This window comes from Nylanderia fulva, unplaced genomic scaffold (genome assembly GCF_048542155.1).
Source record: "Nylanderia fulva isolate GAGA-0341 unplaced genomic scaffold, ASM4854215v1 Scaffold16, whole genome shotgun sequence".
Lineage (NCBI taxonomy): Eukaryota > Metazoa > Arthropoda > Insecta > Hymenoptera > Formicidae > Nylanderia > Nylanderia fulva.
In genome coordinates, this window is record NW_028189835.1 from 3,787,561 (window position 1) to 3,811,933 (window position 24,373).

Here is a 24,373-nt window from a genome sequence, read left to right on the forward strand (position 1 = left end):
AAACTCTGGTTCCATTTTAATGCAAAAATTTTGGGGAATTTTAATTTTATGTTGCATATCCTTTCTACACTCTCACATATATATTTGTACTATCTTTTTATATATTATCTCTCATGTATGTTATTTACAGATGTGTCTACATATGTGTTTTTATCATACATTTTTAAAAAGAAAGACCGAATAGTGCGAATTTATTGTGTTCAGTTGTTTTAATTTCGTTACAAAATTTATGCAACAATGCAAAACAATGTGGGATTAAATGCAGAAACATTAACGGGATCAAATGTTACATCTTTTGTACAATGTGTCACAGAATTGGTACGTCATTAATATATAAATACAATCTTCATAATTTTATGAGAAATTTGCATGTCGTTATAGTTAACAATAAATGTCTCATTTTCATATCGTATTATATACGATAATAAAAATCAGAAACGCAATTATTGAGATTCCAACACGATCGCGCAATTTAATAGTTCTAATTAATTAATTATCATGTCAATCAATTAATTAATCTCTCATATGTATTACAACTTTATATTTTAATACACATTTAATACACATGTTATAAAATATGTCAAGTATAGATTCGTCAGTTTGCTATATATATATAACATTTAATCGAGCAAAGACTGCACTTACAGATAGTAAATTCTTTGATTGCACACGCTAAAGCGATCGCAATAAGAATTCACGCGGGGAAACGCGAAATTCAAGTCATCGATAATGGCATTGGAATATCAAAAAATATGCTGCAACATGTTGCGGAATATGATGACATAAAAACTGTAAGCAATCAGCAACGAATGTACAAACTGATTCAATCGAACGATCGTACGCTGACGAATATTCGTTATCTATCTGATGGTCTCGCCATTGCTTCAAGGCATCAATATTCAATGGATACATATATGAAGGTATATATACATATCGTAATCATTAATTTATTATATAATGCATTTAATAATAAAATACAAATTAATTAAAAAATTAATTCTATAAAAAAATATGCATTTCTCTATTTTTTTGAAATGTGTACATTTTTTAATATTTTAAAACAGATATATCGACACAATATTTTATATATATGTATATTTTTTATCAAAGATATTCAAAAATGGTTCAGCACCTAATTTAGCGCAAATAGAACAGAGACCTTCGCGTGGCACAACTGTATCTGTATATGGTTTCCATGAAGCATCATTGGATGAAAAATGGGATATATCCACTGTTTGCCTTTTTATTGCAGCTATAGCTGTTAAAAAATTAGAAGTATGACTTGATTTATTTTAATCAATAAAATTATTTCTTCGTAGATATAGTAATTTTTTATTAATGTAATTAGGTATCGTTCTCGATTAGAGACGATGAACGAAAGAAGATCGTCTTGAGAATTGCAAAATCGCATAGTCCAATTGAAGTGTTAAGAACATTTTTCGGAAAAAATTTATCATTAAATAATTTATGGCTAATACAATACAGATCGGAATTAAATAGCGCGAATTATCAAGGTTACATAGGATTATCTGATAGAAACATGACACAATGGATATTTTTAAATCACAAACCAATCCATTGTTCTCTCATCTTGAAGCTAATTAAAATTGCCTTCGAAGAAAGGTGCGGCTTATCTTCTAACTGGGGATTCAATATGCAAGATTTACGCAACAAAGATATGTTTATCATACTCTTTTTTAAATTGTCGCCGACAGAATTTGCATTTGTTAATGAAAATGGAAAAAGACACGTTATATTTTACGATATGCAGAAGATATTAAACGACATTAGCAATTGTGTCTTTAAATGTCTCACAGAAGAAACTAAAATCTGTGCTGCTGCTATCTCTAATTTACACGTAACACAGCCATCGAAACATTTAAAATTCGAAGAATCCATTTTCAACAAGATGAATGGATATAATAAAAATTTGAAAGGAAATAAAGTTATTACGATTGGTCTTAAAAGAAAAAAGATTACATCAACAATTGCAACTAATAATAAACGGCCAAATAAAGAAAATGATAATATGAAAATCACTGATTGTGCAGCAGAAGGAAACATAAATAATCAAATAGATATTGCTTCTACAAATTTGTGCGAAGGTAAAATTACAAAGAAAATACACAATAATGTTAATAGAACGCCAGCAAGTTTCATTAATTTTGCGGCAACAAATGATTGCATCGAATCTCGTAAAACTTGCAATTATCATGATAATGACAATGATTCTGAAAACATGATTTCTCCTCTTTCCGAATGGTCCAACTGGAGTTATTACACAAATAATAGACAACGCGATTCTGCGAGAAATATATCCGATAAAATTTTTCAAAAGGATATACATTTTCCACGATTTCTTAATTACATTGATCAATTTGATTTTCTACCACGAAAATTGCACGGTCTTTTACGCCATCGTCATGTTAAATTAACAAATGTGAAAAGCTTTGACAGTCCTAATAATACGATTTCGCGTAAGTAATTCTTTACATATAATAATTAGTTATATATAATTAATTTAGGAATAATTTTACATTAATGAATGTTCTACAGCTGCAGAGAACTGGCAGCACCAGCAAATAGCGGTGCATCCTTGTAATTTGAAACGAAAACTATGTGAATTTAGATTGTCACGTGTCTCATTAAAGCGCATAAAGGTACGTATGTAAGTTCTCGACGCAATAAATCATTCCAAATGATGGAGAGCTATTTTAGCAAATATGTTTCCCTTGTAGATCATTAATCAAGTTAATGACGAATTTATCGCTGCGTGGATGATGTACGATGAAATGAAAATTCTATTAATGATGGATCAACACGCCGTCCACGAAAGAATACGTTACGAAAATTTACTTCTTAGTGAGTAATTATAATAATTTTCTAATAAAAACATATTTATTTTTAAAGTGATTGAATAAACTTTGCGATATTATAAATTACTGAATTATATATAAATAAATTATTGCTTTAAAAATTAACTATAATAAATACGAAAATATATGCGAACTCTTTTTTAGTCTTATTCTCTCTATTAGATATTTTTAATTATAATAATAAATTATTATATATTTTTAGAATACAAAATAGAGAACGAGGATGAATTGCTCTCCATTAATTTGCGTGATCCTCTGGTCGTGGAATTTTCTACAAAGACACGCAATTTGCTTTTATGCCATAAAATGTTACTGAAAAAATACGGAATAAATTTAGGATCGTTAAAGGAAAATACAAAATTACTAATACGCACGATACCGCAGTGTTTGATTACGAATAATGATCATCGCAATAGCGAAAAAATATTGCCGAAAATTTATAGTTTATTAAATGACATATTAAAAAATCATAGCACAAGTCGTCCAAATACATTGCCATTAACTATTCATAATGCTATAGCATCGGAAGCTTGTCATGGTACGTATTAGGCAGATAATAAAACTTGCATAATTACTGATGTTAATTGCCATTATCAATATTATTGCCAGTATTATATTTCGAAGCACTGTAAAGAATTTATTTGCAATTAATTTAAAGACTCTGCCATCATTTTTCGAACTTTCTTCAGGTGCCATAAAATTTGGTGATAAACTAACTCTGGAACAGTGTAAGGATCTTATAAAATTGCTGAAATTTACAAAGTTTCCTAATCGATGCGCACATGGACGACCAACTATAATACCTGTGATGGAACTTTCGGAATTAGAAAAAAGGGGCGTCAGGATGTCCGAGGTATGTATAATATTTTATATGTGATTGCACTTTTTTCCAATTTTTATTACAAAGATAGGTGATTCGAGATTACGTCGCCTTTTTAGAATTTTAATTCGTACATAGATAAAAACATGTGAAAGGCGCTTTCTATAATATATCATGACAGATACATGTATAGATGCAATTAAATTAAACTAAAAGCAGTATATAGGTATCTCTACGATATAAATATTTCAATCTATGAGTTGTTTCGCGATAAAAATGAAAATCATCCGAATGCTTCGATCTTTAGCGTGTCTACTTAAATTTTGGATCTTATGCAAACTTATCTAAAATAACAGCAATTTCTAAATTCTGAGTTTTATCCCGCAATAAAGCCGGCGATCAAAATATCTTTGCCGAAGTAATTGAATCTCGTAGAAACTAAATTAATGTCCTTACCACTTAACGAGATCGGACAGACGTCGTTCGGACGAACGTAGAAGCATACTGTATAAAGAGCCATCTCCAACTCGGGTGAGAGACCCACGAGAAGAGTCGAGATTGCATGTTTCGTGTCCGGTATATTAAACGCCGAACGTATCTTGATGGCCTCCCCCTTCTGCGAATCGAAAAACGAATCAGCACATACGTAACAAATTAAATCGAATAAGCGAACTCCGCGTTTACTTACGTCTCCTAGTTTCACATCCTTTATGTAGCCGCGATAATCGAGCTTCTTCTGCGCCTCTTGTTTGGCGAAGTAGATCCAATTCTGCGGCCCGATCATAAAGGAATCGAGTTTTTCCGCCAAAAATACGGCCTCGAAGCCGGAACTGGACGGTTCTCCCTCGACACGCTGGAACTGCGAGAACCAGATGCGTCTCAGGGTGTCCCTGAACTCATACTCGTCATTTGGAATAAATTCCTTGTCGACCAGGAACTTCATCGCCGTTTTAAACACGTCAGTTTCCAAGAACTTGTCGAGCAGCTCGGACTCCTCCTTTCGTTCCTCGGGCGTGACGGTCTCCTTCGTCTTCACATCCATCTCGTAATTATCGTGCAACGCCAGCACGCTTTTAATCGTCGGAATTTCATACGCTTCGGGTTTCACGTCCAGTAGGCTGAAATGATATTTTAACAATAAAATCTGAGAAATATTTCATTCAAAGATATAAGGACGAACCCAGGAGTCACTGAAGCCTACTCACGGCAAAGAAGCGTCATCCGTGGTACCATCTTCCTTCGTCTCACCCTGCAGATTCACCGTAATGTACTGGTACGCGTTGTTCTTGTCCATCGAGAGGAGATTCTCCGTCAGCTTCTTCACCTCGTCGTTGGAAATCGGATAATTCGGCTGGCTCGGACCATTGTTCTGAGAATTAATAGGTGGTGCGGCATTGCTGGACGCGGTCTCTTTCTTCTCAGCCTCCGCGGTCGGCGCCGATTGAGCCGGTGCCGATTGAGCCGGTGCCGTCTGAGCCGGTGCCGTTTGACCCGGCGCCGACAAGGCAGGTGCACTAGGAGGCGCGCCGTTATTATTGGCAGGTGCTTCCCCGTTGGCCGGCGCCGACTGATTGTAATAGTAATTGTTGTACGTGACCTCGGTGTGACTACCGCCGCCACTGCTTCCCGGACTTCTGCCGTAGATTCCTCCCGGCAACAGCCTATTCACGGCCGCGCTCACCCCGGCGCTCACACTAGAGTAGACCAGGGCTTCCTTGGCCAATTGACCGATTCCGGGTCGACTCGGTTGTAGGACGGTGAGGGCTGGCGCTTGCGAGATGGCCGGTTGAACGAACGATGGTTGAGCGTAGGACGGTTGACCGTAGGAGGGTTGACCGTAGGAAGGTTGACCGTAGGAGGGTTGACCGAAACCACCGCCATGCCCGCCATAAGGAGTGTAGGCTGGCGGCGCGTTATGGTGCATAGACGGATTGTAAGCTTGACCATAGGGCGAATGACCTCCCGGATACGACGGATTTATATTGGGAGACGGATATCCTTGGTTGTAACCACTCGAGCCGCTGTAAGGGTTGTTGGCTGGCTGTCGAGGATATCCACCTGGAAACGATTTTACAAAGGGGTGATTAACAGCGTGAATTTCAATCTCCTCATAGCTCTTACACTGCATGTATATTCAAAAGACATTCTGATAATATCTTATTACCTAAAGATATCTTCGGGATACCTTTGAACATCTTTCATTTTGTATGCTGTGTGGGCTATTATCGTGAAATTAGGAAAGAAGATTGAGCCTTCTAGATTTCTAAGTTACATTTCGAGAGCTTGGAATTGGTATATAATTTCTGGCTAATTCGATGTTACAAATGCAGAGAAATTGATCCTCAAGCGTTGCGGTTCCATCGTCATGAACAAAGGTAGAAATCTCGCTTTCGCGTTCCAACATCGAAATCTCTTGCAGTTTCAATGCCCTTCTTTCTCTACTTCACGTAACATGAGAAAAATTAATTTATTAAATACCCGATGGACTGTACGCTGGCGGGCTTCCTGACGGATATCCTGATTGTACATTCGTCGCGCTGGTCTTGGAAGCTTGCTCAGACACCGGAGCCGATGGTTTGGCATTGCTCGATGTACCGGTTGCTTTATTATTAGTGTTCGGGGGTACATTCCATCCTACTTTACTCTGGGGTGCACCTGCAAGTATAACGAGATTTTATAGTATTATTAGAGGCAAATGAAATCCGACTGTGTGAAACGTGTGAAGCCATAGATGGTCATTATCTGTATATAGAGGAGTGTGACTCATTGAATTCACCAGAGATCTGACGCGTAGATACATAAATATTTGCAAACTACGGCGCAATTCACATTTAATGTAGGATGATCATGAAAACGTTTGATCTGATGCATCACACACGTGGGATTTTCCTTCCACTTCATTACAACATATATGAATAATATAAAATATGATGCAATAATAAAATATATAGTGGAAAAAGAATATATATATATATATATATATATATATATATATATATATATATGATGATAATTATATCTAAAGACACGTGTGGCTATAACAAAATAAGAGTAACAGGATATAAATAAAAATATATGAATATGATAAATATACATATATGTAAAAATATAAAAATGAACACACATAAACGAATATAATATTTTACATGCCTGTCTGTGTCCGAGGTCGTTGTGTTGTTACTCTTTGACCGCCACCACCTCGCCGAGAACTGCTACCATATCCTGCTGATCCTGATGAGCTACCGCTTCTTCGTCCGCTTGTTTTACGACCATCTGTATCTGCTGCATAAATTATATAAGCAAACCGTTATGTATAATATATAGCTTCACAGATGCATAATCTGAGGCAGAATAAATGTGTCTTTTTGAATTTGTGAACATATATCTCAGTTAATAGAACTTTTTATCACTATATATAAATTATCTAATTATCATTTCATGAAAAAAGCTCTTGTAAATATTATATTGAGAAGAGACGAGCTACTTATAATTTTAAAGATAAAAAATGATCAAATTTAATCCAAAATTTATATAGATGCACAGAAAATTCTTTTTAAGCATTGTTGCAAGAAAAATTAAAAATATTTTGATTTTTTGTTGAAATTAGAATTGTATTATGTTAAAATGAATGGAGGTGTCGCAATTTGTCATCCTGATGATGCTTTATATCAATTATCTCGATTAAATAACTCTCAAGCTATTTATTTAAACCAGGGTCTTCTTTTATTTCTCGCGATTCGACAAGGGTACAGATTATCATGCTTATTGTTCTTCAACAGATTATTATATAATTTAGTGACAATTGTCTATTCACGTGATACTATGATATCGCGCTGAATATGTAACATATTATTGTTGCATCCCACGGAAGATGCAGATATATTCAAAGTCGATTTTACGTATATTTTAAATCGTCATTCTAAAATATATATTATTTACAATATGCTATATATATATATATATATATGATTTTATAATAAAAATAAAAACACATACTAAAGCTTCCTAACGTGCTAAGTAAAATATAAAAAAATAACGATACAGTATAATATTACAATCCATGCGTGATGAGCCGTGTAGAGGCTTTACGTAATTACGTTCGAGACCAATAATACACATAATATCAACAATTGAAATAGTGATTTTGGTTATAATTTTTTAATTTTTCTGAGGATTTATACTGCGTTTGTGTATCTTTTACTTAAAAATAAATTTCTTAATCGTTATCAGAATTTGATAATTCGTTCTAATTAGTATTCTTAATATGTAATTTCTTCGATAAAATTAGTTACAAACTAACTATAACGTTAAAAAACAATTATATAATGTGTGAATAATCGTGACGGAATCAATGTCGGAATATGTTGGAGTAACAAGACATTTGCTCCATATTCACGTTAAGACTCTAAGATGATTAGTCGTTACAGTTGCCATAAGTGTTGGGAATTTTTCATTTAAAATCTTATCTTAAAATTTTCAATTGCTCGATTTATGTTATGACGTTTTTATAGTGTAATTATTGTTTGTAGCAAATATTCTCTATCCTGTCGTGTTATTTTTTCGTTAAAATCTGTTACATCGATTCTTTGTATTTAACATTGAAAACGAAAGACTTAATACTCTGTGAATACGTGAATCAATAGTCTGTAAACTGTTTATGATTAGACATTTTATTATTTCAATAAATTACATTATGTTAAACAAATACAGACATACATAAGCAAAGGAATTTTAGGGATAAACGACTTTAAAAATCAATTTCTGGATACAGTTTTTTATAATTAGTATCGGAAAAAATTATCTCGATATTGAAAACCCTATAAATTACATCAGTTTTGATACATGATGAAATGAATCCAGAAACAAGCTTCCACGATGATGACTAGTTTAAATTTCACTAATTGTTACATAAGTTGCTAAACAAATTTTAATTAAAAAAGCAGTTTCATATTGTCGATTTGGATATGATGAAAACATTATGAAACAAAAAAATCGTCTTAAATCAAATTCAAAATTTTGTAGGTTTATCTGAATCATTGGCAGATGGCACGGCAATTCACAATCAGTTTACATGTCTTTAATTAAAATATATAATTATACATATCCCAACTTTAAAATGATAAATTACCGAAAATAATTATAGGTCATTCACCGGTAGTCCTGTTCTGATTCTATTCTAGTCGTAATTCGCTTGTTCACGAATGACGGTGTCACTTAAAATCAACAACCAGATCTGGGCACTTGTCCACAAATCAGTGAACTCGACTAAACGTACACGCGTAAACGTCCGAACGAATGATTTCGTAGGCTTTCTCTACCCATGTTTAAAATTTAGCTGATATAAAAATTTATTTAATCAATTAGTTTTTTGACGTCTATCACGTAAAATCAATGTTTAAAAAAGTAATTATAAATGAAAATATTTAAGTTTTAACCAAGATTCGGGAAAGTTTAATAACATTTTCACTGACTTTTAATAAATTTCTCTTGTCTAAATTACAATACTTTTTAATACAATTAAGGGATACCATTAAATTCATTGATATTATTGGTTGTATTCGAAGAAGGTTTTGAAATATTCATTGAAAACAAAAGTTGTTTCTACATTTTTTATCTGTACAATATTTCCATGGTGAATTGTTCCAATTGGAACTTTGATCTGAAGAACCTTGAGTAAAGCCAAACTGTTTAATTAAGATTTACTGTTCTAAATGCACAATGATATACATAATACGTATCTTTCTCAATGGTTTCATATGAGTTGAAATCGTTCGACTTGCCTAAAATATGTTAGATTCTACAAGATAATTGATCATATGTGAGATTCTTTAAAATAATTAAATTTCTTTTTCAGAGTTTGAAGATAAAGCCCATCATTTTAATAATAGATGAACACGATTCGACAGCTGCAGTAAATTTATCATGTGTAAATTTGGAGATGTAAGATAATTTTCTGTACGACTTCCACCTGATTGTATTTGTTCTTCCCATCGCCTTAACTGACGTTCAGATGAAACTCTTCTAAATTTATTTTGTACTACTCTTAGAGGACGATTCCTTTTTCTGTCATTACTGTTTTCATCAGTGTCCCGAAATCGCCAATACTCAACAGCTCGTCTTTTATAAGAACTATCAAAATTTGTATCATCATTTGAACAATGAGGATGAGAATTTAAACTATCTTCATGCCATGCTTCTTCGTCATCTTCAATTATTTCAAAACTATGTAATTTATAAGGTTCTTCATAATCGAGATATATTTCTTCCGTTACTTCCACCCCATTATAATGAAAAACGCTATCCAGTAATATTTTTTTAATGTTTTCCTTTAATTCCACTTCTGCTTCAGTTACTGGCGTTTCTGTTAAATATATTGAATTTATTGACACCAATAAAAGTCTAACAACGTTAAGCGGATTGATAATCATATTCAAAGATGTTATATTTTGCTTTCTATTGCAATAAAAGAACAGTTTACACAGATATTATTACAACGAAAAGACTACACCGACTGTGAGAATTATGCTGCTACATGAACAATTTATATTAACTTATCAGAAATACGTCATCACATAATCTTATTTTATTATTTATTTTAACGTATTAAAGATTTTATTGTAAAAATTATAACTTATCTGGAACACGTACACATAATCTTATCTTATGATTCATTTAACGTAAGATATAAAATTTGTTTATGCCAAATATTGCGACATTGGTATTCGCAAGATTCAATTAAAAAATAATTTTATTATAAAATATAATTGTTTTTAATTTTTATAGAAGAAATTAAATATTAAAGAAATAATAAGAAAGCAGGGGGTATATTTAAAAAATTCTTATTAATTATATTTAAAAATTTTTTTTTAAATCTAAATATACACAATACGCAGTTATAAATACATAGAAAACATAAATAAGAATTATACAAAACATTTTTTATATATTTTATTGTTCGACGGTAATTACTTACGCACATAGCACGGATGAGCGTATATACGGGAGCGTTTATAATTAATTTTCGAAAATGATATTTCGTAACATAACTTTATTACACATGGTTGAATTTGGAAAAAAATAAGCTTTAAATTAGGTAAAACAAAATTTTTAATTTTGAAAAAAAAAATTAGGTGGTGAGGGTTTTTAAAAAAAAAAAAAAAAAAAAAAAATTTTTGTTCATATAACTTTAAAGTACTCTTCAAGCCATTAAAATTTGTTGTACGTTTTTTCTTTATATCTCTTATAGTTTAGCAGATATTTGATCCTAAAGAAAAATACCGTTATTCTTTAAAGGGGTGTTTCACCCCTTAAAACTCAAATTGCGCACGTATAAAAAAATACGTGTCTTTTAGATTTGTGTATTTAACAACATATTTCAAGGAGAATCAAATCGGTTCCGGACAGTTGTGACATGTCCCTTGTTAGATATATATACATCATAATTTTCTATAAATATATTAAAGTGAACCATATGTGTGTGAACACTTTTAAGCTAATTATAACTTTCATTACATCAATTTACATCAATTTTTATTAGATCCAGCTTTTTAAAAATAATTACGAATAATGTTAAGTACATTCTATTAATCGAGTAATCTACGAGTAGTTTTAATCATGTTATTAAGTACACTCTATTAATCGTATAATCTACAAAATTAGAAGACTTAGAGAATTAGTTTAATTTTACTACAAAAGGATACTTTATATATATAATATATATAATATAAATGTATCCATACCCTGTCCAAAGAACCATATAGAATTTTAAATTTTCAAATAACAAAAATGGACTACATAATAGACTAAATAAATTTTAAAATCCCACTTAAGTCCCTCATCTTTTTATAAAAGCGCTATCGAGATAAGTTAATGTCAGATTCAATTTCTTTTGATGCATTTATAATGTAAAGTGATTACTGTGCGTGATGATGCCGTGATGAGAGAGCAATTTTCGTTAATAACTTCCGAGACGCACATATATATATACACATAAAGTATCATCGATACAACTTTGTAACTATACGTGATTTTTAGTGAATTATAATTTTTTAATTTTTTTCGAGAGAATGTATATTTATTTACTTTTACGATATCTTTTTCTCTTAAAATCAATATTCTCTTAATCGTTATCGAAACTTTGACTAATTCATTCTAAATTAAAGTAATTCTTATATATGTAATTTTCTCTCGATGAGAAACTTCAGTTTATCAAGTGTACTTAACATGATAAACGTAATAACACAATTATAATAAATGCTGACAAGTGAATAATATCGTACAGAGAATATATGTTCGTGATATGACGTCTGAGTAACGTGGAAGAGCAATTTGCTCCAGTGATTTCACTTATTACGCGCTCTATATTTGTTAGTCGATTTATCAGTACTGACCATAAGTGTGTGGGAATTTTTGTCATTTTAAAATTTATTTAAAATTTTCCCAATTTGCTCGCTATTTTATTGCTTTATTAAGAACATTTTTATATCGTTGTAATTTCTTTTTAGAAAATACTTCTCTATTTTCCTGTCGTGTTATTTTTATTCATTAAAAATCTGCATTCCATCATTCGATTCTTATGTATTTTAACATGTCGAAAATTTCGAAAGATCTTTAAATAGCTTGAGAATAACGTGAATAAATTATGAATCTGAATAAACTTTGATTTAAAAATATATATATATATACATATATATATATATATATATATATATATATATATATATATACATGTATGTTAAAACTTTTTTAAATATGTTACAGACATATCTATTTATTAATAAAAAGCATCTTTAGTGCGAGTGCAAACGACTTCTCTAAAAATTCACATTTGTTCTTTATACAGTAAAATTTTATAATTAGTATGCGAAACAAATTATTTTCTTCAATAAAATTACCACAATAATACTCGAGCTATAAATTAACATCAGTAATTCTAGAGTTACATGATCGAAAGTGAATGGGTTCCTAGAAAACTAAGCTTCCACGTATGTGCTACTAATATGTAACACATTTTCACTAAATTTTACATAAGTTTTGCTTAAACAAAATTTTAATTAAAAAACGCAGTTATCAAAATTATTTTCATAATTTATGTATATATAAGAAAACAACATTTATCAAAATCTTTACAAAAATATAGATCTTAAATTCAAATTCAAGAATTTTTTGTGTTTATCTGATATTGTGCAGATGCACGTGCATATTTCACTAATCAATTTATTACATGTCTTTTAATTTTATAATCTATATAATTATACAATATCGAACTTTTAAAGAATGTATGAATAAAATTACCGAAAATAAATAAGAGCACAATCACGACGAGCAGGCTCGTTCTGATTCTCATATCTGTCGTCATTCGCTTCGTTTCTATCGAATTGACGCGTTGGTCACTTAAAACTTCAAACAACCGTCTGACACGCACTGTTTGCTCACACAGAGTCGACGTGGTACTACTGGTCGACCTTTAGCTCTACACGCCGGTGACCATCGTCCGTAACATTGAATGATTCATCGTAGGCTTTCTCTTCCCGCTGTTCCTCAGCGCGCAATCTCAGCTGAATCCCATCAACGGCACAATTTTCGATTTGACATAACAATATTGACAGCATTGCGTTTTGAGTCTTCACGTACACCTTCATGTTCTAAACAAACATCAAACCTTATAATATCTAAATATTTAAGTATTTAAACTCAGAGAACATTCGTGAAAGTTTATATCAGATTTCACAGATTTCTTATACTTTCTCATTGAATCTAAATCTACAAATACTTTAGTTAATTACGATTAGGAGCTATATCTCATTTTAAATTCATTTATAATTTTTTTTGTAATTAACAAGCAATTTTGAAATTATTTTCATTAAAAAAACAAAAGTTTGTTTTCTACAATTTTTCATATCTGACGAATATTTTAATGGCTATAATTCTGTTTCAGAAAAAATTGAACTTTGCATCCTTGAAGAGACCTGTGAAGTAAAGGGCGCAATTATACTGATCAATGTAAAATTATACATCATTCTTAAATGCGACAAATGATATCACTATTAATACTGTATTTAATTCTCAAATGGTACATATGAGTCTCCGGAAATCCGTTTCGATCTGCGCTAAATAATATGTTAGATTCTACAAAAGATAAAATTGACATATTGAGTTCTTCTAGAAATATTAAATTTTTTTTCAGAAGTAGAAAAGGATATATAGCCACACAAATTTTAGATAATAGAGGAGAACAGAAATATTTGTGGACATTAATGATTGCAAATTTAATATTTGGCAATTAAATTAAAAATTAATATATTGTATTATTTTCATTTACGCAGAAGAAGTATTATTTTGTTTATACGTATATAGGGCGCTGCAAAAATTATTAATTAAGATTAATTAAGATAAATTCTAATATTATTATAATAAAACATTTCTATATTATCACATTATAAAAAATAAGTATTATTAAAAATTTACATTCTTATTTATATATATTACAACAATTCTTTCATTAATATATCTTCTATTATAAAATTATCTACATATACCCATATATAAGAACCCCTATATATACATATAATAATATGTATATAGTTCGATGATAATTTATATTATTACGATGGCACATATATTTATAAAGAATTAGAAAATTGGAAGCGCTAAATCTATGAGGTCTTTTCCGTAATATCTAAACGAATGAGTAAAAATATTAAACTTAGCTCCGCCAAGAGAAACGGGACATAAATTATTTGTTCTGGCGTAAAAGCATATAGTGTATAAAGACATTTCGAGCTCCGGAAGCGTACCCACAAATATTGTCGCGTTTGGTCTAATAACATCATCCATTTTAAAGTTCAACTTCAATAACGAGGCTCTCTGAAAAGAGTAAATGCAATGTAATGTAACATATTATAATAAACACATAACTAATTACAACAAACATTACGCATTTTTTCATTCTTGCTGTATATGCCATTAAAACTCATCACCCAATATATTGCATTTAAGTTTATATAAATTATACGTGTATAGTTTTTTTTATGTATTATGTCATCTACTTATTATATATTATATGATAAAACTTACATCGCCGAGTTTCAAAGTGTCAACGTATCCCAAATAATCAATACGTCTCTTCGATTCTTGATAATCAAAATAGATCCAGTCTTGTACACCAAGAAGATCCGCGCCATATCTTTCAGATGTAAACACTCGTTCGAAACCTGAAGTAGCGCCGTCGAATTGAGTAAACCAAATGTGCCGCAGAATATCCTTTTTCTCGAAGTCATCTGGATCGATGAAACCTCGATCTGATAGCCATTGCATAGCTCTGGTCATTACATTTGTATTCAAAAACACGTCCAACAGAAGATCCTCTTTCTTCCGCTTTTCAAGCGTTCGATTCTCCTTCACGGTGGAATTGTGTTCATAATTGTCATAGAGCGCGCGAATAACTTGAATCGTCGGATAATCGTAGACCTCTTGTTGCGTGTAAAGTAATCTAAAAATGAAAAAAAATGCGTAGCAAAGGTTTGAAAACGTATAATATAATAGTACAATAAAGTGAATAATCATTTAATCTGATTTAAGAGTAAAACTTACGGTCCTTTAGCTTCATCGGTAATATTCTCGGATTTACTCTGAACATGTATTGTCAAATATTTGGATATATTGACTTCTTGTTTCGCGAACAATTCTTCAGTCAACATCATTAATTCATTGTCCGATATCATATGTTGAGGAGAATAAACAATTGTTCCCTCATCAGGTGAGTTTTTATTATTTACTGTGTTGCCAGTGGAAATTTCGGCAGAAGGTGCAACTGGAGGACCTCCCATATTGTTGGTCATACGCACTGCATTCATGGAAGCGTCATTACTAACTGGATATGTTACGCTACTGTTGTTTCCGACTGTGATAGGACTTGATACACCCGGAGTAATAGCTGGATTGTTTACCGAACTTGGATAATTAACTGGATACGTGAGTGGAACATTTCCCTGACCCTGAGATACATTCGGCAAAGCCGGTATCGAAGGAGCATTGTTCGGAGCAGTGTTAAAATAATAATTATTATGAGTTTCATGCGTTTCGCTTGTAGAACTCACTGGCCTGCCATAATCAGATGCATAATGATGATGCGGATTTATTAGCCTATTCACGCCAGCATTGATAGTGGAAAACACGAGGGCTTCTTTCACCATCTGACCAAAGCCTCTACCGCTATCTTGTTGACCAGCCATTATGATTGTTTGTCCAGGTATATATGGCTGCGCCGCTGGTTGTGCCAAGACGTGTTGTTGAGGATAACTATGTCCGGCTGGACTGTATGTTCCGCCAACCGGATGCGTAGAATAAGGATTTCCGAACGTACCTGGTACAGGTGGTGGAATATGCGCCGGGTAATTGGAGGAATGTCCGAATGTTTGACTGGGATTATATGTAGAATGGGGTTGATTCATGGAATGACCGAAAGCTTGATTTGAATATGGAGGAGGATATGGATTAGAACCGGAGACAGGATAAGATGTTCGTGGAGGCTGGACGGGGTACGAAGGAACTGGCATTGCAGTTGGGCGTAGATGTTCTTTGAATCCGATATTAGTAGACGTTGGATAAGGCGGCGGTTGGTTCGGATTGAAGTGTGGATTGCTCCACGAAGGATTATTATTTACAGTGTGGGACGGATTGTAGGGCGTGTTTGGTTGGCCAAAAGAAGTCGGTGCTGCAACAAAAATTATAATATCATATTCATATTAATTTTATTTATTGTTATATATTTCATTACTATAATTTATTATTTTAATTTATACTAATTTTATATTATGTTTACTCTATATTTATTATTATAATATAGTTAATAATTAGATTACTTATAAAATTTTTATATAAATTCATTACATTCATTACAAGTTCTCAAAGGTTATTATTTAGTTTAATTTTTATCTTCTCTTTGAAAATCAAATTCTCATGCTAACGGTAAAGAAAATAAAAGATATAAATACCATGACTTTGTGAAGGTACAGTAACTTTTGATAAATGATCAGCCGACGGAGCTGATGGATTATATGGTGCAGATGGATTATGTGGCGCAAAATGTGGCGCCGATGGATATGGTGCAGAATTTTGTTTATTCTCTGGAACACTTGGTTTTCCTACTTGACTCCCAGGATAAGTTCCTGATAAAATATAGTACAAACAAATATATTATCTTTTATACATAACAGAAAAAAGGAAACATAAAAACTCGTATGAAAACAAACATAAAATAAAAATTAATTTTTTTAGCATATATACTTATAAATAATAAACATATATATATATATATATATATATATATGTATATGTATATATACACACACACCTGCATGGCCATATGGTGTCGATGATTGACTAGATGGTTGTGCGGAATTGGTTTGAGCTTTGTACAAATAAAAAATGTTTATATCACACATTATTCAACGAAAAATAAACATTTTACAATTGCTACATATATTTTTGCTGTCACTGCACTTACAGGGTCTACCAGCGCCTCGTTCAGAGTGTAAGATAGATGCTGACATGTCTTTATTCTGCTGATGCGAAGTGTGGCCTGCAATTTTTAATATCACATATATAACGCATCATCATTCTATCTCTTATTTTGTTATATATTCATTATATACTCACTCGATAAAGTTCCAGTCGAACTTGTTCCTGTCGTTTGTCCGCTCGATGAACTTCCATATCTAGTGGAAGAGCTAGATGGACTTCCATATCTAGTGGAAGAGCTTGATGGAGTTCCATATCTAGTAGAGCTTGAACTAGATCCAAATGAAGTTGGAACATGCCTACTCGAAGAATGCGATGACGAACCTCGCGACGAGGAATACGAACCCCCTCGTGATGACGAGATTCGAGAGGATCCAAATTTCCCTGCGTTTACATCATCTGAAAATAAAATATGTTCAGGTCTACAATAAATTTATGTATACATGATTACTATTGACAATAAAAAGCTAAGATATATTAAAAAGAAGCTAAGATATACTGAATTATAAAAAAATATAAAAATTTATTTAAGATAATGTGTACTGACAATGAGATTATCATTGATATAATAAACTATTATTTGTAAAAGTTTAATCTATTAGAAGGAGAGTCCTTAATGAATAAAAATACTTATTTGCTTTGACTCATATATAATAATACATGAAATTATTTATAAAAATATATACTTTTGTACTCACTTTTGATAAGAAGAGTGAAAAGAAAGATAAACAGTAAAATTCGAATTTCCATTGCTATATATGGGAGCGACGATACTTTGATGAACGGTCTGATGAAACTGTTGTGCTTAGTATAAAATGTTAAATATATACGTTGTTCTGGCGTTTATCAATCCTTCTTCTTGGAATGTGTATTGCGTCTGTTTCAGAACGATATAACACGTTACGCTGTTGACCTTTTGACCATCCATCAATACAACTAAACACTCTCAGTATAATCAAAGCTGATAAACGCTGATATCGTATACAAACTGGTTTCATATTAAATATCAACACTATTTCTACAAAAGTTTTTAAAAAAAAACATCTTCTAATCATAGGACTTTCCATTCCTATTAAATTGAACTCCAATAGTAGATTTTTGCTTTATTTTCGTTTAAACAAAAGAAGTATTATTTTATTTATACGTATATAGAGCGCTGCAAAAATTATTAATTAAGATTAATTAAGATAAATTCTAATAATATTATAATAAAATATTTCTATATTATCACATTATAAAAAATAAGTATTAATAAAAATTTACACTCTTATATATATATATATATATATTTCAACAATTCTTTCATATATGTATATAGTTCAATGATAATTTGTATTAATACGGCGCATATTTATATAGAGTTAGAAAATTGGAAGTGCTAAATCTATGAGGTCTTTTCCGTAATATCTAAACGAATGCGTAAAAATATTAAACTTAGCTCCGCCAAGAGAAACGGGACATAAATTATTCGTTCTGGCGTAAAAGCATATAGTGTATAAGGACATTTCGAGTTCGGGAAGCGTACCTACGAATATTGTCGCGTTTGGTCTAATAACATCATCCATTTTAAAGTTCAACTTCAATAACGAACCTCTCTGAAAAGAATAAATGCAGTTATAACATATTATAATAAACATATAACAAATTACAATAAATATTACACATTTTTTCATTCTTGCTATATATGGCATTAACACTCATCACCTAATATATCGCATTTAAGTTTATATATAAATTATACAATGTGTATGGTTTCTATATTATGTCATCTATTTATTATATATATATATATATATATATATGATAAAACTTACATTGCCGAGTTTCAAGATGTCGACATATCCCAAGTACTCAATACGTCTCTTCGATTCTTGATAATCAAAATAGATCCAGTCTTGCACACCAAGAAGATCCGCGCCATATCTTTCAGATGTAAACACTCGTTCAAAACCTGAAGTAGCGCCGTCGAATTGATTAAACCAAATGTGCCGCAGAGTATCCTTTTTCTCGAAGTCATCTGGATCGATAAAATCTCGATCTGATAGCCATTGCATAGCTCTGGTCATTACATTTGTGTTCAAAAACATGGCCAACAGAAGATCCTCTTTTTTTCGCTTTTCATACGTTCGAGTCTCCTTCACGGTGGAATTGTGTTCGTAATTATCATAGAGCGCGCGAATAACTTGAATCGTCGGATAATCGTAGACCTCTTGTTGCGCGTAAATTAATCTAAAATAAAAAAAAAATTTGTGAAAAAGATTTGGAAACGCGCGCGCGCGCGCGCGCGTATAATAGTATATAATACAATTAATAAATTGAATAATCAATCTGATTGAATAATATCTAATTTAAAGCGTAAAACTTACGGTCGTTTAGCTTCATCAGTTACATTCTCGGATTTATTCTGAATATCTAATGTCAAATATTTGGATATATTGACTTCTTGTTTCGCGAACAATTCTTCAGTCAACATCATTAATTCATTGTCCGATATCATATGTTGAGGAGAATAAACAATTGTTCCCTCATCAGGTGAGTTTTTATTATTTACTGTGTTGCCAGTGGAAATTTCGGCAGAAGGTGCAACTGGAGGACCTCCCATATTGTTGGTCATACGCACTGCATTCATGGAAGCGTCATTACTAACTGGATATGTTACGCTACTATTATTTCCGACAATCATAAGGCTTGATACACTCGGAGTAATAGCTGAATTGTTCAGACTTGAATAATTAGCCGCATATGTGAGTGGGACATTTCCCTGACCCTGAGGTACATTCGCCGAAACCGGTACCGAAGAAGTATTGCCCGAAGTAGTGTTAAAATAATAATTATTATAAGTTGTATGCGTTTCGCTCGTAGAGCTCACTGGCCTGCCATAATCAGATGTATAATGATCATGATGCGAATTTATTAGCCTATTCACGCCAGCATTGATAGTGGAAAACACGAGGGCCTCTTTCACCATCTGACCAAAACCTCTACCGTTATCTTGCTGATCAGGAACCATTATGACTGTTTGTCCAGGTATATATGGCTGCGACGCTGGCTGTGCCAGGACGTGTTGTTGAGGATAGTAACTATGTCCAGCTGGACTGTATGTTCCGCCAACCGGATGCGTAGAATAACGATTTCCGAACGTACTTGGTACAGGTGATGGAATATGCGCCGGGTGACTGGGATGTCCGATTGTTTGACTGGGATTGTATGTAGAATGAGGTTGATTCGCGGAATTAGTTGGAGCTTTGTACAAATAAAAGATGTTCATATCACACATTGGTCAATGAAAAATAAATATTTTACAATTGCTACACATATTTTTGCTGTCAGTACACTTACGGGGTCTACCAGCGCCTGATCCTTCATGGCCATATGATGTCGATGGTGCGGAATTGATTGAATCAACTTTGCACAAATAAAAAATGTTTATATCACACTATGTTCAATGAAAAATAAACATTTTACAATTGCTACACATATTTTTGCTGTCACTACACTTACGGGGTGGTCTACCAGCGCCTGATTGTTTATAGCCATATGGTGTTGATGGTGCGGAATTGATTGAAGCAGCTTTGTACAAATAAAAGGTGTTCATATCACACATTGGTCAATAAAAAATAAATATTTTACAATTGCTACACATATTTTTGCTGTCAGTACACTTACGAGATCTAACAGCACCTGATCCTTCATGGCCATTTGATGTCGATGGTGCGGAATTGATTGAATCAGCTTTGCACAAATAAAAAATGTTTATATCACACTATGTTCAATGAAAAATAAACATTTTACAATTGCTACACATATTTTTGCTGTCAGTACACTTACGGGGTCTACCAGCGCCTGATTGTTTATAGCCATATGGTGTTGATGGTGCGGAATTGATTGAAGCAGCTTTGTACAAATAAAAGATGTTCATATCACACATTGGTCAATGAAAAATAAATAGTTTACAATTGCTACACATATTTTTGCTGTCAGTACACTTACAGGGTCTACCAGCGCCTGATCCTTCATGGCCATATGATGTTGATGGTGCGGAATTGATTGAAGCAGCTTTGTACAAATAAAAGATGTTCATATCACATTGTGTTCAATGAAAAATATATATTTTACAATTGCTACACATATTTTTGCTGTCACTACACTTACGGGATCTACCAGCGCCTGATAGTGCAGGATTTCTATATCTAGTGGAGATTGAACTAGATCCAAATGAAGTTGGAGCACGCCCAAATGAAGTTGGAGCACGCCCAATCGACGAGCTTCCAGAGAATCCAAATTTCCCTGCGTTTACATCATCTGAAAATAAAATATGTTCAGCTCTACAATAAATTCATGTATACATTATTACTAATGACAATAAAAAGTTAAGATATATTAAAAAGAAGCTAAGATATACTGAATTATAAAAAAATATAAAAATTTATTTAAGATAATGTGTACTGACAATGAGATTATCATTGATATGATAGGCTATTATTTGGAAAAGTTTAATCTATTAGGAAGAGTCTTTTTTTTTAATGAATAAAAATACTTATAGGTTTGTACTTTGACTTATATATAAAAAAATACATGGAATTATTTAAATAAAATAATTCCATATTATTTTATTTAAATAATTCCATATATTATATATAAAAATATATGCTTTTGTACTCACTTTTGATAAGAAAAGTTAAAAGAAAGATGAACAGCAAAATTTGAATTTCCATCTCTATATATGGGAGCGACGATACTTTGATAAACGATCTGATGAAACTGTCGTGCTTAGCACAAAATGATAAATATATACGTTTTTCTCGCGTTTTTCAGCTCTTCTTCTTGAAATGTGTATTACGTCTGTTTCAGAACTACAGCACATTATGCTGTTGATCTTTGACTCAATACAACTATTCAGTAAATATAGTTTGTAGCAGTTATATAACATTTTCATGTTCCAAGTAACAATTAACATGATAAATACTCTCAGTATAATCAAAGCTAATAAATCTGATATTGTGGGAACTGGTTTTATATAAAATATCAACACAAATATTTCTGTGAAAGTTTTTTATGAAAACATTTTCTAGTCATAGGATTTTCCAGTCTTATTAAATTGAACTCCAATAGTAGATTTTTGTGTAGTTAAATTTAATTTAACATGATAATATAAGTATAAATATATACATGTAAGCACTTAATATTTCACATTTTATATAATCTTATAAAAAATAAAATTTGCACAACAAAATAAATGTCTTATTTGCATATTTAAATTTTTTTATAAATATTCTGCATCAAAATGCTTGAATATAAATCGCTTAGTTTTATAAACATCCCACCACCACTAATGTTTCAGATCTTTGTGATTCATATTTTAATGTTTCAATATCTGTTTAATCTTCATGCTAACAGTACTATAATATGGAAAAGTAAATAATTATTTGTATCTTATCTTGTAGCAGATGCTTCTTTCTGGATATATCTATCTAAAATTTCTTCACTAGGATAATCTGGCACTGATAGTTGTCTAAATCCTTCATCATCTACAAAGCAGATCTCATGTCCATCCTGAAAATATAGTTATCAGATAAAATACAGATAGATTCATAAAATACATTATAATCAACAATACATTATAAGTACTTACAGGATCAGCAAGAATAATAACTCTTACTGAAGCTTTTCCCGGTGTATCTAAAGTTATTAGATCAGTCAAGATTTTGTTTTCACTTTCTTTGATGATTTTTTGAATTATTGGTTGTTCCGACAATGGTACAGAGAAAGCAATACGTCCATACGCTTTTGCATGGTTAACTTCAGTACCTAATAATACAAAATTGATTGCATGTAATAACAATAATAATAATACTAATTGTAAGCTCCATAAAAAGTTAAAATAAATGAATTACATATCATTGTATAATAACCAATTTATACTTACCAATATCTTCAAATTCGAGCTTGGTTTGGTCCTCGCTATAGCCCAACAATACACTTTTATCTTTTTTATCAAATATCTTTAATCCTAAAATATCTTTCCAATAGGCAATGGTATGTTCAAGATTGGAACTGGATAAAGTAACTTTCTCTACTGGATCTATTCAAGATGAGAGCATAGATTAAAACAAAATATATATAATTATGAAAAAAATATATATATAATAATTATGTTGATAATATAATGTAAAATTATAATTATATATTCTTTGATCACAATAATTTTATATAACTTTGTAGATCTTAAATACTCTATTGTTAGTTATTTATATGTATACTAACAAGGAAAATCATTTTACATTGTATTTTTGAGAAAAAATATGAAGAATACATATTTTACCACTATTAGTAAAAGATTGCTCATCAATTATATGATATTTATATCCACCAGGTGCTTGCATCACAAATTTTCCATTTTCTTCGTGCATTGGCCAATTATTGGCACGTGCTCTTTCGATTACATCTTTTGAACGAATAGTGATAGCTTTAAAATCATTTCCAGTTTCATATTCCTTGATTCCATAATTATATGTCAATTCAATGACAAAATGTGTATCCTCTGGACCATATCCTATCATTGTTTTACTCCAACGATTTGCATATGGTCTACACAAAAAGAAAGATAAATGTAGAAATTACTATCTGTCATATGGCTAATGACATATTACATTACATTACTCACCCATTACAGGCAGCTTCACATCCGTCTGAAAATTCCTCGTGTCTCAGTACCTATGAAACAATCCGATAAATTTGTAATCAATCAAATTGAATTATTCTAAAAAGAAAGGAAAGTGAAACAAGAAATCTCACCTTCATCCCAAGAATTTCGCGATAAAATTTCGCTGTTAATCTACGATCGGGTATTTTAAATACAAAATGTAACGCTCGTCCAGTAACCATTTTTCCTATTCCTCTTTTTTTTTCCTTAATGTATTTATTCTTATTCAAGATATCACGATTTTCAATAAATTTCGTAATTCTAATTTGATCTTGGCATTTGGTTAGAAGCTGGAATTTTCTTGAAGTTTTATCTGTATCAAGATATGAATAAACACGCGATAATTAGCAACTCATTAGAAATCTTTGAAGGCGCCTTTTCATAAATTCCGACAATCACGTCACAAAATAATCACTTAAATAATATCACATGACTAAAACAAAGATGCCAATT

At 31.6% G+C, this 24,373-nt stretch overlaps 5 protein-coding genes across 8 annotated transcripts; 1 reads left to right on the top strand and 4 right to left on the bottom strand.

Annotated features, from left to right (window-relative positions):
• Positions 1–66: 66 nt before the first annotated feature.
• On the top strand, positions 67–3,827 carry LOC114940311 (uncharacterized). Its single transcript, XM_085480850.1, has 8 exons — positions 67–318; positions 648–920; positions 1,111–1,275; positions 1,349–2,477; positions 2,557–2,660; positions 2,739–2,862; positions 3,079–3,414; positions 3,566–3,827. The coding sequence occupies exons 1-8, from the start codon at positions 238–240 to the stop codon at positions 3,751–3,753; spliced, it is 2,400 nt and encodes a 799-aa protein (XP_085336976.1). The 5' UTR covers positions 67–237; the 3' UTR covers positions 3,754–3,827.
• Positions 3,754–13,368, bottom strand: LOC114940412 (uncharacterized). Its single transcript, XM_029315089.2, has 6 exons — positions 12,991–13,368; positions 6,847–6,978; positions 6,175–6,351; positions 4,902–5,754; positions 4,385–4,814; positions 3,754–4,312 (listed from the first exon to the last, which is right to left on the bottom strand). The coding sequence occupies exons 1-6, from the start codon at positions 13,052–13,054 to the stop codon at positions 4,073–4,075; spliced, it is 1,896 nt and encodes a 631-aa protein (XP_029170922.1). The 5' UTR covers positions 13,055–13,368; the 3' UTR covers positions 3,754–4,072.
• A 363-nt stretch (positions 13,369–13,731) lies between these two features.
• On the bottom strand, positions 13,732–18,027 carry LOC114940195 (uncharacterized). Its single transcript, XM_029314722.2, has 8 exons — positions 17,916–18,027; positions 17,356–17,616; positions 17,204–17,278; positions 17,051–17,107; positions 16,692–16,865; positions 15,289–16,411; positions 14,773–15,187; positions 13,732–14,562 (listed from the first exon to the last, which is right to left on the bottom strand). The coding sequence occupies exons 1-8, from the start codon at positions 17,965–17,967 to the stop codon at positions 14,329–14,331; spliced, it is 2,391 nt and encodes a 796-aa protein (XP_029170555.1). The 5' UTR covers positions 17,968–18,027; the 3' UTR covers positions 13,732–14,328.
• On the bottom strand, positions 17,975–22,263 carry LOC146723939 (uncharacterized). Of its 4 annotated transcripts, none has more exons than XM_085480846.1 (11): positions 21,881–22,263; positions 21,370–21,519; positions 21,208–21,273; positions 21,046–21,111; positions 20,884–20,949; positions 20,719–20,787; positions 20,557–20,622; positions 19,584–20,460; positions 19,032–19,446; positions 18,743–18,812; positions 17,975–18,094 (listed from the first exon to the last, which is right to left on the bottom strand). In XM_085480846.1, the coding sequence occupies exons 1-11, from the start codon at positions 21,930–21,932 to the stop codon at positions 18,036–18,038; spliced, it is 1,956 nt and encodes a 651-aa protein (XP_085336972.1). In that variant the 5' UTR covers positions 21,933–22,263; the 3' UTR covers positions 17,975–18,035. The 4 variants fall into 4 exon arrangements, with proteins under 4 accessions (XP_085336972.1, XP_085336973.1, XP_029170557.2 ...); XM_085480847.1 differs by lacking the exon at positions 17,975–18,094 and adding an exon at positions 18,104–18,373; XM_029314724.2 differs by lacking the exon at positions 17,975–18,094 and having other exon boundaries at positions 18,485–18,812.
• A 70-nt stretch (positions 22,264–22,333) lies between these two features.
• On the bottom strand, positions 22,334–24,372 carry LOC114940197 (glyoxalase domain-containing protein 4). The gene is made up of 6 exons (XM_029314725.2): positions 24,013–24,372; positions 23,882–23,931; positions 23,540–23,805; positions 23,144–23,299; positions 22,850–23,025; positions 22,334–22,770 (listed from the first exon to the last, which is right to left on the bottom strand). Exons 1-6 carry the CDS (start codon positions 24,100–24,102, stop codon positions 22,651–22,653), a joined length of 858 nt encoding a protein of 285 aa, XP_029170558.1. The 5' UTR covers positions 24,103–24,372; the 3' UTR covers positions 22,334–22,650.
• Position 24,373: the final 1 nt, after the last annotated feature.

Excerpts from the sequence above, each read along its gene's own strand:
- LOC114940311 (XM_085480850.1), top strand. The coding sequence starts at position 238 with ATGCAAAACAATGTGGGATTAAATGCAGAAACATTAACGGGATCAAAT. Across the intron at positions 921-1,110 it reads CAATGGATACATATATGAAG|ATATTCAAAAATGGTTCAGC; the intron begins GTATATATACAT and ends TTTTTATCAAAG. Across the intron at positions 2,478-2,556 it reads TCCTAATAATACGATTTCGC|CTGCAGAGAACTGGCAGCAC; the intron begins GTAAGTAATTCT and ends AATGTTCTACAG.
- LOC114940412 (XM_029315089.2), bottom strand. The coding sequence starts at position 13,054 with ATGACGACAGATATGAGAATCAGAACGAGCCTGCTCGTCGTGATTGTG. Across the intron at positions 6,979-12,990 it reads TGTGCTCTTATTTATTTTCG|CAGATACAGATGGTCGTAAA; the intron begins GTAATTTTATTC and ends TAATTTATGCAG. Across the intron at positions 4,815-4,901 it reads ACGGATGACGCTTCTTTGCC|CCTACTGGACGTGAAACCCG; the intron begins GTGAGTAGGCTT and ends ATATCATTTCAG.
- LOC114940195 (XM_029314722.2), bottom strand. The coding sequence starts at position 17,967 with ATGGAAATTCGAATTTTACTGTTTATCTTTCTTTTCACTCTTCTTATC. Across the intron at positions 16,866-17,050 it reads GACACCATATGGCCATGCAG|GAACTTATCCTGGGAGTCAA; the intron begins GTGTGTGTGTAT and ends ATATTTTATCAG. Across the intron at positions 15,188-15,288 it reads ACCGATGAAGCTAAAGGACC|ATTACTTTACACGCAACAAG; the intron begins GTAAGTTTTACT and ends TTTCATTTTTAG.
- LOC146723939 (XM_029314724.2), bottom strand. The coding sequence starts at position 21,932 with ATGGAAATTCAAATTTTGCTGTTCATCTTTCTTTTAACTTTTCTTATC. Across the intron at positions 21,274-21,369 it reads ATCAGGCGCTGGTAGATCCC|CTGCTTCAATCAATTCCGCA; the intron begins GTAAGTGTAGTG and ends ATTTGTACAAAG. Across the intron at positions 20,461-20,556 it reads ATCAGGCGCTGGTAGACCCC|CTCCAACTAATTCCGCGAAT; the intron begins GTAAGTGTACTG and ends ATTTGTACAAAG.
- LOC114940197 (XM_029314725.2), bottom strand. The coding sequence starts at position 24,102 with ATGGTTACTGGACGAGCGTTACATTTTGTATTTAAAATACCCGATCGT. Across the intron at positions 23,806-23,881 it reads TGTGAAGCTGCCTGTAATGG|ACCATATGCAAATCGTTGGA; the intron begins GTGAGTAATGTA and ends CTTTTTGTGTAG. Across the intron at positions 23,026-23,143 it reads GCTCGAATTTGAAGATATTG|GTACTGAAGTTAACCATGCA; the intron begins GTAAGTATAAAT and ends TTGTATTATTAG.